General features: G+C 35.7%; 1 protein-coding gene across 2 annotated transcripts in view; it reads left to right on the top strand.

Annotated features, from left to right (window-relative positions):
• CABCOCO1 (ciliary associated calcium binding coiled-coil 1) overlaps positions 1 to 12,144 on the top strand; it is a 55,796-nt gene that overhangs the window by 6,380 nt on the left and 37,272 nt on the right. The window contains exons 2-4 of one of the 2 annotated variants that reach the window (XM_062634005.1): positions 1,658 to 1,770; positions 5,262 to 5,431; positions 8,505 to 8,649. In XM_062634005.1, coding sequence (XP_062489989.1) covers positions 1,658 to 1,770; positions 5,262 to 5,431; positions 8,505 to 8,649 — 428 coding nt within the window. The remainder of the gene's footprint in view (positions 1 to 1,657; positions 1,771 to 5,261; positions 5,432 to 8,504; positions 8,650 to 12,144) is intronic. The other variant, XM_062634006.1, reaches the window with a different exon arrangement.

Below are 12,144 nucleotides of genomic sequence, written 5' to 3'. Positions count from 1 at the left end.
CTTCCTGTTGTTACGATGAGATACTGTATCTGAGCTTAACTTCTTTATAGTTGGGAACAATAATTTTTCATATTATAGTACATGTGAAAGTATTCTGGTACTTGGAGGAAAACAACCTAATCTGTCTACTAAATGTTCTTTGTTCTCTCAGTCTTGTTTCATCAGTCTTGCATGTTGCCACTCAGCTAGTCCGAATTTTAAGTGTATCTTGCAGTTTGGCAGCAGCAGGGGGAGTAGTGTAGCTTTATTTGGGGGCTCTCCTTCCCCAATGCTGGAGTTAGTTATTAGCCCAGAACAATGCTGCTCGGGCTCAAAAATCAGCTCGTGGTAGGAAATCTTCCACTTTCTCTAGGTGGGCTAGAAACATTATTTTGCAGGTTTTGCATTGCTGCACATTTGTAAAGCCCAAGACCCACAGATGCAGAAGTGTACCTGCTATGAGTAAATTATGATCAGGTTTTTATGTCCTTGTGCAGAAGCAGGTTAGGCCACTTAGACCCACAGTCATGTGGCTGGAGGGATCCTTTGGACATGAGCTGGTTCAGCTGGCTGCTCAGAGCTCGGCTGGCAGTAAATGCAGACCAGGGCTTTGTCCAGTTCAGTCTTAAAAACCTGAAAAAACGGAGATTCTTGCACCTTTCTGAGTAACCTATTCTAATGATTAATTATCTTCATAATGAAATATTTTTCCTTGTGCTTTCACATGCTAATGCATTGTAGATCCCTTTCAACTGGAATATTTTATTCTATGACTAATGTCCCTTGTGCCACTGCCAAGCATCTCTGCAAAGAGTCTGCCTCCTTGCATTTTATAATGTGCTTTGACAACTCACTCTGTTGCCTGCATATTCTATTGTAAAACAGGATTTTTTTTCCTAGTGCTTTATTTATTTCATAGATTTCTGAAGTCTCTGGTTTTTGGTCAGTGACACACCCTAAGAAACTAATTATCAAATTACTCTATTTTTCATAAGACATTATTCGTAAGGTATTATTGATTCATGCTTACTTTGGTATCCCCATAACATGTACATCCTTATATTTCTTATAAAGAACTTTCTTCTGTATTACAAATATATTGACCTTCCCTGAAACAGTAGTGTCAGATCCTCGCATGTGTTTCATTGTGCTGCAGCAAACACCTTGGACTTCTTTTTTTTGGCCTAGGGAAGGAGTTGGTGTAGACAGTAGGTTTGAAAATGCAATCAAGTTCAGGGTGTAGAGCAAACAGTATGGTAATGTGTATGTATACTCATAATACCCTAACCAGAAAATGATTTTAAAATTTAATTACTGTGCAATCTAGTATCATGTTGGTCAAATCTAGATTCATAGATTTTTTTTTTCACCTTTATATTTCTGTTGTTTTTACTTGCAACTTAATTTAATCTTGTGCAGCACATAATATGTCACTCTGTTCCCACATGAATTTAAGATAAAAATACTATTTTCCATATATCTGCCTAGCTTTTCTCTAGTGAAAAATAGTTAGGGTATTGTGTTGCTGCCATATAATTTTAGCTGTATTACATTTTTGGCATTTGTTGAATTAGTCCCTTACATACTTCCTCAAAATAAAAATGTTATTTAAATATGTTATTGACATTATAAAATAAAGCTTTTAAAATTATATTTCTGTATATATGTGTTTGTGTAGGAAGAAGACCAAGATCAGGATGCCACAGGTGGAAAGAAGGTTATTAGTCGGACATTTCTTTCTCTTTCCCAAATTACTGCTTTGTCAGAACAAAATGAGGAAGAATTTCAAAAGTAAGAGGCAATGATAATAATTCTAGAACCAATATAATAATGAAACAGAAATTAGACTATTTGTTAGATTTCTTTTGTGATAGTTACATCATTAGTCTTTAGGTTTTTTTTTTACTGTATGTCCTATATGGTTTGATTTTACTTTACTCCTTTCCTCCCACCCTTCCCCTTGTATTTCATGTTTATATGGTTTCTGGGTTTACAATAGTATTAAATATGCTGTAAATGAAATACTACGATGTAAATAAGAACAGGCAAATGCTGAGCTTTTTTAAAAAGTCTTACTTGGTAACTTTTTTGCTAAAGCATGTAAGATTTTGTACTCGAAGTTAGAGTTACTGAAAAATCAGAAAGGTCTGAAAAGTTCAGGAAGGAATGGAAAGCTGAAGAAGGTATTAGTGGGTAGCCTTTATGGTGCACTGGGGGATTAGAAGGCAGACAAAGACTTTTGATCTACACCCATGTTGTCCTTTCTGTAGCAACATTCTCCTTTGTTATTAGTGCTTAATAACGGCTAAATTTAAGAGGCCAGGAGTTCAACCTGAGACTGCAGGCTTATATTTTAAGGATGAGACTTTTCAGAAGGGCCTGAATTATTTAGGAGGACTTGTGTCCTCTCACAAATTCTTAGTGAATTGAAAGTCAATGGGCTGGTCCACTGGACTAGGTTAGAGAGGGGGATAAAAAAAAATTGAACCTTGTCCCTCTGAGTAGATAAACTATTTATTAGAGATTATAATATTATTCATGATATATATTCTGTTTCTCCTGTTTTTCACTGTTCTGAGAAAAAGTTCTTTCTGGGATAATTTTTTAAATGAAACTGGAAAGAGAATTTGCTCCCAGCAAACTATAAAAATTGTTTAAAAATCTCTCATTTACTGTTTTCTCTTCCATGATAGGCCTCTTATTTTAGAAGAGACTGAAGCGTACAACTTGAGACTAAAATGTGCTTAATGATGCAATTTATTGTGAAACTTTTTCATTAAGATTAAAAAGAAAAGTATTGAAAGTTTGTGCATTTCTTCTTAGTCTCGACTGATCACATGTGTATATATACACACTGGAATAAGTGGAACGTAAAGTATATACTGCATCTGACTGAAAAGAGGATAGTTACAGGGCACTTTATGGACTCTAAGCAGTTTAGCAGCAGCACTGAAATTTTGTTAGTTTACTACAGTGCATCTTGTCTATACATAAAGGCAGTTTGAAGGCCATAGCTAAGGGTAGAATATCAGAATGGATCTGATTCAGTATAAGAATTTTGATATCCTGCATTTGTATCTATCATGGAGTTTTATACTGCTGTCCATCTCTGTAGTAACTGAGCACCTTCCGTGAAGGAAGAGATAGCAGTCAGAGTAACAAGGGAATCTAAATGACCCATCATTTCCCAATCATTTATAGATACTGTTGTCAGTAACATGCCTTACAGAATATTGAAAAAATGAGTACTGGCATAGTTAGCAGCATCAGAGAAAAATCTAAATCCCTGAGAAGCTCTGATTATGAAAACACAGAGTTGGCAGGAGCTTCAGAGAGGATATGGACCGTTTCAAACCTTGGAAAGTTCAGCTGGCCATGTTCCACTTCTATTTCAGTACACAGTTAAGTGTTTTTAACCGACTTGCATTTGTGCAGCCATGCAAATTTGTCATGCAAGAACAAAGGAATACGTTTTAAAACTGATTGGATTATGTGGTTCACTTTGTTAGCTATTGAGGCTTTAATTAAAAAAAAAAACCACCAACAAAAAACCAACAGCTCATCTTATTTAATAGTGTATCTCTACTGGCTTGGTGTAAACCCTGAAAAATTTCTATCTCAGACCTATCAGTAGGTCTGAGATTAATCATAGAATCATAAAATCATAGAATAGTTAGGATTGGAAAGGACCTTAAGATCATCTAGTTCCACCCCTGCCGTGGGCAGGGACACCTTACGCTAAATCATATCACCCAAGGCCTCGTCCAGCCTGGTCTGGAACAGTGCCAGGGGTGGAACATTCACAGCCTCCCTGGGCAACCTATTCCAGTGCCTCACCACCCTAACAGGAAAGAATTTCCTTCTTATATCCAATCTAAACTTCAAGAGTCCCTCTCCAGCATCCCTACAGGCCCTCTTCAGATACTGGAAGGCTGCTATGAGGTCTCCACACAGCCTTCTCTTCTCCAGGCTGAACAGCCCCAACTTCCTCAGCCCATCTTCATACAGGAGGTGCTCCAGTCCCCTGATCATCCTTGTGGCCCTCCTCTGGACTTGTTCCAACAGCTCCATGTCCTTTTTGTTTGAGGACCCCAGAACTGCACACAATACTCCAGGTGAGGTCTCACAAGAGCAGAGTAGAGGGGCAGGATCACCTCCTTCGACCTGCTGGTCACGCTCCTTTTGATGCAGCCCAGGATACGGTTGGCTTTCTGGGCTGCAAGCACACACTGAAGCCTGCTCATGTTCATTTTCTCATCGACTAACACCCCCAAGTTCTTCTCCTCAGGGCTGCTCTGAATCTCTTCTCTGCCCAACCTGTAGCTGTGCCCTTCTTAGGAAGGAATGGGGACACACACACACACACACAGAAAGACTTTGCTTTCTTACAGGGGAAAACTGTGATGACAACTAGCATTTGCATTGTCTGGTATAGTTAAGAAGCCAAGGACTGCTTTAATATAAAACTTAACTACCTGAGACATGGCTGAATTTATACTGGCAGAACTGCAAACTGAAGTTCTAGCCTTGATCCCTTTTCTTCACCTGGAAAAATGTACACAGTTATTATGAAAGACATAATTAATTCTATGTTTGGATGGAGTAAACATAAATGTATCAGCAACAGCATGGTCTCCTACAAGAGAGTGTTTTTTTTCATGAATTTGTTAAGTTAAATCAAGTGGAAAAATTTTCTGCAGTGTGCCAGTAAAATAGGATGAGGCTCTTAAATGTCTTGACTACTAGGAAAGTGGAATTTAAACTCTACTTTACATACTTTCAATAATTACATATTATATTATTTACATTCATTTTCAAAACTAATTTTTCTTTGGAGGTGACATAAAAAATAATCTTGAAAGGGAAGAAAGATACTTTTAGTGTCCTGTAAAAGTATCTCAATCTGAGGGAAATAGTGGTAGCCAAAAGTGGAGACTTCCATTTCACCTTACAAACACCTTCCTGAACAAACTGATTTTTCTCTGGGATTTTCAGTATATTTCTTTTTGGGTTTTGTAATGTTCTTATTTTTGTTATTTCATGAATCATATCTTAACATTTAGTGTCTGTTGAAGCCTATAGGTGTTTGTTTTTTCAGTTGATATGTCCTCTTATCATTAATATTCATATCTAGAAATTGATGTGGCTAAGTTCAAGGAACATATACACATATATACAATAACAATGTATATTATAGATATAATTACAAGCAGACCAAGTTAAATTTTGGAATCTGTAATTTATTTTCAAATTTCATTATTTTAATCTGCAATTTCTTCTAGAAACCTGAAAGAATTTCTGAATTTTAAACATTTAAGTACATCTTTGAAAGAAGCTATTTTGCTAGATTATTATACTGCGGGTTTTTGGTGGGCTAAAGAAATGAACTTCAGCCTTATACAGCTGTCAGGATTCATGGATCTGTTAAATTTCCTGTTGGAGAACCTCAGTGGTAAGTATAATTAAAAACTGTTAAATAAATATCTGAAGTGGAAGGCAAGAATGTTTTCCAGTCATTTTAATGAAGCAATATTTATTATAAGTAATCGTAAAATTATTTGTTTTCCCCTTGAATGCTGGCATGTTATACTGGTACCTGAAAATAGCTCTTATTGGCAGTTATTAAACTTTTCTTAAAGATAAATGTAGTCTTTTTAGCAGACTATCACTAATTATTTCCTTGTACAGTAAGTAGTACAAAAACACCATGTCCTAAAGAGACCTCATCTTCGCTATGGTAAAATAAATAATAATTACAGTAGAGTAAGAGCAAGGAGCTCCTAAATTCCAATTCCAGCTGTCTCAGTGACTGACTCACTGTAGCCTTGGGCACATTTCTCTGCTGTTTGAGGTATTCAGTACATCCTGTAGCATTACAGCAGGTGAATTACATTTATTTTATCCTTGGAGGTCAACTCTCAGGCAGATTTCTGTATGGCAAATGCTGCACTTCTGGCACAAAATATAGTGGTTAACTAGAAACTGGTGAGAGAAGTAAACTGGCATCACTGCTGAGGATGAAAAATGACAATGAAAGGACTGTAGCTCCTGTGACTATGAAGAAATTTGCAACAAAGCATGTAGCTTGCATCTAATGGGAACAAAATAACCAGAAAAATTCATAGCAGCATCCTCTAAAACCCGTTTTCTGGAGATCACAATGCTTACTTAACATTCATTTTGAAGGTTATTATGTTGAGAAAAGTCCATCCCAGAGGAAGAGTGAAAGGACTCACCAGTTCCGTTCAAAGAGATGAATATTTAACACCAAACTCATAATAGTTATTATACTCTTTTATTGTAATTTAATTCAAGAGCCTTTCTGACTTGGGATTTTGACAGAATATGTACGTGCTTTATGATCATTGGAATTCCAGTTGTCCTTCCTGTCTCCAGTGAGAAAGTATCTTAACATATGCTAACTAGATTAATACAGCAATGGAGAAGAATGGAAACGTATCAGAAATTAGTTTTATGAGACTGTATGTAATACATGTGTACCAGACAAGCTGGTAGCATAACCGATTATTAAAGCTGACTGACATTTTTGGAATGTGATCGTAGTTGCATAAAACTTTGCCAGACTTTAACTCTTTAAAGAGATATTTTCCATAGCAATGTCTGCCTCTGATTAATTTTTATATATAAAATTATGACTAAAACAGTTCAATGGGCTTGCAGACAGAGGCGGGGGGGGGGGGGGGAAGTATTATATTTTTTTTTTTTTCCTAACAGCTCCAATACCTTTATGCTTTGAAATAAAGACATAATGTTTAGCAAGCAAGTGTTGTGAATTTACTTTTTGCTGTCCTGTGAAAATCCATTCAGATTTGACTAAGATACATGATGCTTTTAGGGGAAGAAAATGAAGTTTGTAAATGTTTACAGGAGATTTCTTATATTTTTTCACAGCTAAGTTCCCTGAATAATCCATCTTAGAAAGTACAGCCCAGGGCTGATATGAATTTCCTTGTAATTACTGTTCGCAGCTGGTGCAACTTACAAGACAAAACATTTCAGCTATGAGCAAAATGCTAATGTTTTCTATGTTAATGACCTTTTTTGGCTTTTCCCTCCCTACACCGGACCCAAGTGGTCTAAAATGCCAAGCTGATTTGACCATAATATCAAGAATAGAACGGAGCAGGAAGAATGGATTTAGAGAAGGAGGGTAGTGGAAACTCATTTGAGGCTGGTAAAAAAAGAGGGAAAAAACTAAGGTTTGGAAACTGGAGGTTTTGTTTGACTGGGAGCTGGAGTTACTTACTCACATGATTTGATTCATCTTCTGTACATTGAGGGTAAAGTGCTACCTACCTCAGAAGGACTGTGAGAGCCTTCCTGAGACAGATAGTTGGGGCTGAAACTCAGGTGTACAAAGGAAAGAGAAAATTTGGACTAGCTGATGACAGACCTGGGCCTGGGTGTTGTGACTTATCAGAATCTTGTTACATGGTTTCACTTTGCTACTAACTGATATTTCCAGTTCTGTTAATCTTCCTCATTTCCAATGGCTTCTATTGGTGAAATTTTCAGGGGGTTGCTTGCTGTAGCATTAAAGGGCAAAAATAGACCAGAATCTTGTAAGTATTTTAACTTGCTTTCTGTACAAAGAATCAAGAAGCAGATCAGAAGAGACTTAAAACAGTAAGGGAAATAAATCGCCACTGGTGGATATTTCCTCATTTCCTACTCTAGATATTTTTAGACTTAAAAAAAAACAGGTAAATTGTATTCAAAACTTTTTTTTTTTTTAAACTGCACCATGGTTCTAGTGATGGTGCACACTGTGCACAAATCAAAAAGATAAATCCTTTCTTTTTAAAGGTTCAGCAAACTAATATATTTCAGATTTTCCTCTTTATAAAGACAGTTAACAAATGGAATTTAAATTTTAATTCAGAGCTGTTTGGCATTTGGTTTTGACTTCCAGGGTAAAATCGTAAAGTCATTATCTATTTTGGGGGGGTGTGCAAAAATGTCTCCAAGTTTGAGGATAAATGCAGAGTATTATGCATATTAATATTTAATTATGACTGTAAGCACTTAAAAAAAATTGTTTACCCATTTTAATATCTGTTCCTGTATTAATGATTTATGTAAGATAAGCCATTAATATGGACACGGTCAGAAGAACAATATTTTACAATACATAAAGCATAATAAATTTATTTTAAAGATAAACATATTAAGCATCTTAAATTTACATACTATTCTACCTGTGGTTATCTCTGCATAAGTAAAGAGGCCAAGCTGTAGTATCTTAAACACCCATTATTGTCATCCTTATATTATGAGGGTGGATTGGTGGTTTTGTGATGGAATTTTAATGCACATTTTATTGACAAGAATAATGGCAACAGACAAAAATGTATGAGTGCTGTTACTTTTAAGTTTCTGTGTGGCTCATAACTACTTAAACTTCAAGAAGTCTTGTAATTAAAAGGAAAAAAAAAGCACAAAAAACCAAAACCCCACCCTGTCATATTTATATGTAGGTTTTGTTATTTGGGTCTACTTTGCAGACAAACATATGAGCTTAGGAGACAACTTAAAAGAACTTGGAAGAGCAATGGCTGGAACAGGAGAAACTAATACAGAAATCAGTGGTGACCTGAATTTCTTCAGCATCGAGCAAGCCAAAGCAGTCATTGATTATTTGAATATCAGGTATTTATTTCTACAGGATCTGTTCTTATTTGAATAATTTACAGAGTGTGGAAACGGCTGATAGAGTAAGTTAATATTATTTAATTGGATATGTTAATACTGCACATGCCAACATAAGTGCACACACCACGCTTCAAAACATTAAAAAGAAGAGAGAATATGCAAGTAGAAGTACAGATCTAGCTTCAGATGTCAAAGCCCACTAAATACATTTAGACTGGAAGTTTATCAAATGTGAGATTATGCTGAAAAGCTTCCTTCTGGGCTTTTTTTTGGGTGAAAAAAGAAAAGGGGGAGAGTAGTGTATAGAGAATATTCTTGATCTTCTTTTAAAGCATTCTACTTTTACATTCCAGCTGAATAAAATCCTAGGTCTTGTCTATAACTTTATTTTTCTGGCCTTTACAGCTGTAGTGGACTTCTTAAATGTTTTAAAGTTATATGCTTTACATTATTAAGTTTATGGTCATATAAGAGCCATAAAAATGTTGCATTTCAAAATTAGGAAAAGTTCAGTATCTACATGAAAAGATTTTGTGACAGGTCTCAGCTTTTAAACAGTTACAGAAAGAGATACAAACAGCAGTAATTCAATTATGTATCTGAGGAAAAAGAGAAAAAGGATCTGATAGGAGCCAATCATACCTCTCCATGTAAAGTCTTAACTATACAGTAATGTATACAGACCTTTCTCCACTGAAATAACATAGATGAGTATAGCCACTGTCTTAGCTATCTCTGATTCCACTACGATAGATGGAATGCTTCTCAAGCTGTTGTATCATGCATGAATGTTGGGGAAACAGAGATGGCAAATTGGAAAGGTACTATTGTAATTTATGCTCATACACTGTACTACATCTGTAGCCCTTCAGCCAATTTTTTTACCTGAGCAGTGGTTAGAGCGAGGTTTTGTGGCAGATGGGCATAAAAAGGTGAGGTCATGACTGCTAGAAAAAATTTTAACAAGTCAAAAAGGTTCTTTTAGAGTGTTTTCCTGGATGCAGGAAAGTATTTCCTCTTGAAGATGGGCAGAAATAGTAGGATGGCTGATAGCCTTCCAGTTTAGGGTACTCTAATTCAGACTGGAGATTTAAACCCATCACAGGCAATTTCTCTTACAGTTGGGCTATGTCTCTTTCTCCTGCTCTCTGATTTTTTCTTTTTTTTATGGAAAATATAAAAAATTTCAGGTTCTTCCTGTATGAAATGAGAACATCTCTTTGAATCTCAAATTTCTGTAGTCAAGGCAGACCAATGTCCTGCCAAGCACTAGCCCTAAACTAAAAGGAAAGTTGGCATTTAAGTTGTCTCACTCAGCTTCTTTTACTTCTCCCTTCCTGCCTGAGCCTTTTGTGTATTTATCTGGAACAAATTTTCCTTCCAAATACCATGTCTATAGGTCTTGCGTAAATTATCCGTTCAGAGATACCTTGTCCATGAAGTAATTCCTACACAGTTACAATATTTTAATTCAAGAGATTAGGTGCTCCATCCTACTATCACCAAAGTATTAACTGGGTAGGAATACAATCAAGCCACAAGAATTTTGCAGCAGAATGGTACTTTTTCCACTGAATATGTAAGCTTAAACTGCTCAATTTATTATAAGTATGTGCTGTTGCAAAGTCATGGATTTATACACATACTCTGAAATCTGTTATATGTGTCCAGTTCATACAATCAGTAATTTCAGTAGTTTGAATATTTTTCTTCTAAATAAGAACTGAATCAGCACACTTATGTTGGGTGTACTTTGACCTTTATGAACTCAGAAATAGATTGACTTAGTTTTATTACAATTCAAATTAATGTATTACTTTAATATTTTTCCTTGTTCTTCACTTTTTTTTTTTTTTTCTTAATTTTAAATGATAGGCCTATAGCTTCTTTCCTACTCAAGGTAGTATGACATATTTTAGTTCAGATCACATTTTTACAGATGAGATATAAACCCAGGGGATAATAATGGAACTGAGGACAAATACTTAACCACATTGGCACAGACTGTGCAGCAATTGTAATGACACCTTCAGGTTTGGTGAAAGGTGACAGTTATCATCTTTTTATCTAGTCTCCTTGGGCAAACACACATCCACATAGCTCTTGACATTTTCTTTCAGGAAACAGTGGAGGTAGGGAAGTATGTCATTGTTAATCACCTTCAGATTCTCATATGACATCTTAAGAGGGGTCTATTCTTAATCTTACTTGCATGGGTAAAATTTTAATTGAGTAATTGCTAAAGACATTGTTATAGATTTTTTTAATTGTTCACAACAAACAAAAGCATTTAAATGATGTCTGATAAAAGAAAGAAAACTACACTGTTGTTTCAAAATAAATTCTGATGTATCATTTACATGACTTGATTTAAAGAGTGTTAAATGGAGGAATTCTTTCCTTGATGCAGGATTAAGGGTGCCAGGTTGAACAGAGTTCTGTTTAAAAATAAATTAATGAAATTCAGAATTGCTAAAAGTGCTAACTTGTATTTTGGGGAATGTTATAAATTATCTGTACCTGCAACATAGTCCATAAGAAATACGTAACACATTTAGATGGGAAGAACTGATTTTTAGGTGCTGTAAATCTGGCTCATTTCCAAGGCACTTTGAAATGTGAAGTTCTGCCAGTGCAGTTTGAAAGATACATCTTATTTCTTGTGTGTCTGTCACGTTCATTAAAATATTTTTTTTCTATTTTAAATAATCCCTGTTAGAATTTTACCAAATAATAGGTGTGTATGTGAGGAGGCACATGTATTTTCATAAATTGGTGTGAGTCGTTTCCAGGTTAAGTCCTGAAGTCTGCTTAAACATCATTCTTGTATCTCCACTGAATCATGGCAGGAATTCTTTGGTCAAGTAGTGCAATAAAAATGTACTGCAAATGAAATGGCAAGTATTGTAACAACTTAATTCATTGCCTGCGTTGTTTGGAGTAAGAGAGCTTGTAGTTTACGGTAGCCAAATTTCTTTTGCAAGTTGGTAAAAAAAGTTGTTTTTTAACTAATGGTAATTGAATGACTGAATTAAGTGTAACTGTAGAATAAAACTTTTATATGGCACATAGAACCAAATGTTCAATGAGACTGCAGTAATACTTCTCAACAAATTAGGAAATGTACATATGGGCAAAAATGTCAGTGCCCATTTGGGTAAAAATTGAAAGTTTCACAGACACATTTGACTAACTACTGGAAGATGTACTGTTGTCTTTGAAGAAAGGCAGACCATGCCACCATTTTATTCTCCTAATTCCAAGCTGCTTTCATGGGTTAGAAGAACCACTGATGTACATTAGAAGGCACTTTCAGGGCTGAAATTAAAGCAAATTATCTCTGGTTTGCAGTATTTCATGGAACCTCTTGTACTGTGGCATGTGGCATCATGTAAACACTGATGATGACCAAGGGAAGGACAACCAGTTAAAATAGTGTGTGTACTGAGCACCGACTCCCACAGCTGGCTTCTGTGTTTTACTTGCCAGCGC

Source organism: Pezoporus occidentalis, unplaced genomic scaffold (genome assembly GCF_034315485.1).
Source record: "Pezoporus occidentalis ecotype Australia unplaced genomic scaffold, CSIRO_AGI_Poc_V1 ctg41, whole genome shotgun sequence".
Taxonomy (NCBI): domain Eukaryota; kingdom Metazoa; phylum Chordata; class Aves; order Psittaciformes; family Psittacidae; genus Pezoporus; species Pezoporus occidentalis.
The sequence above is the reverse complement of the archived record's forward strand: the minus strand, read 5'-3'. Positions and strand labels throughout refer to the sequence as shown.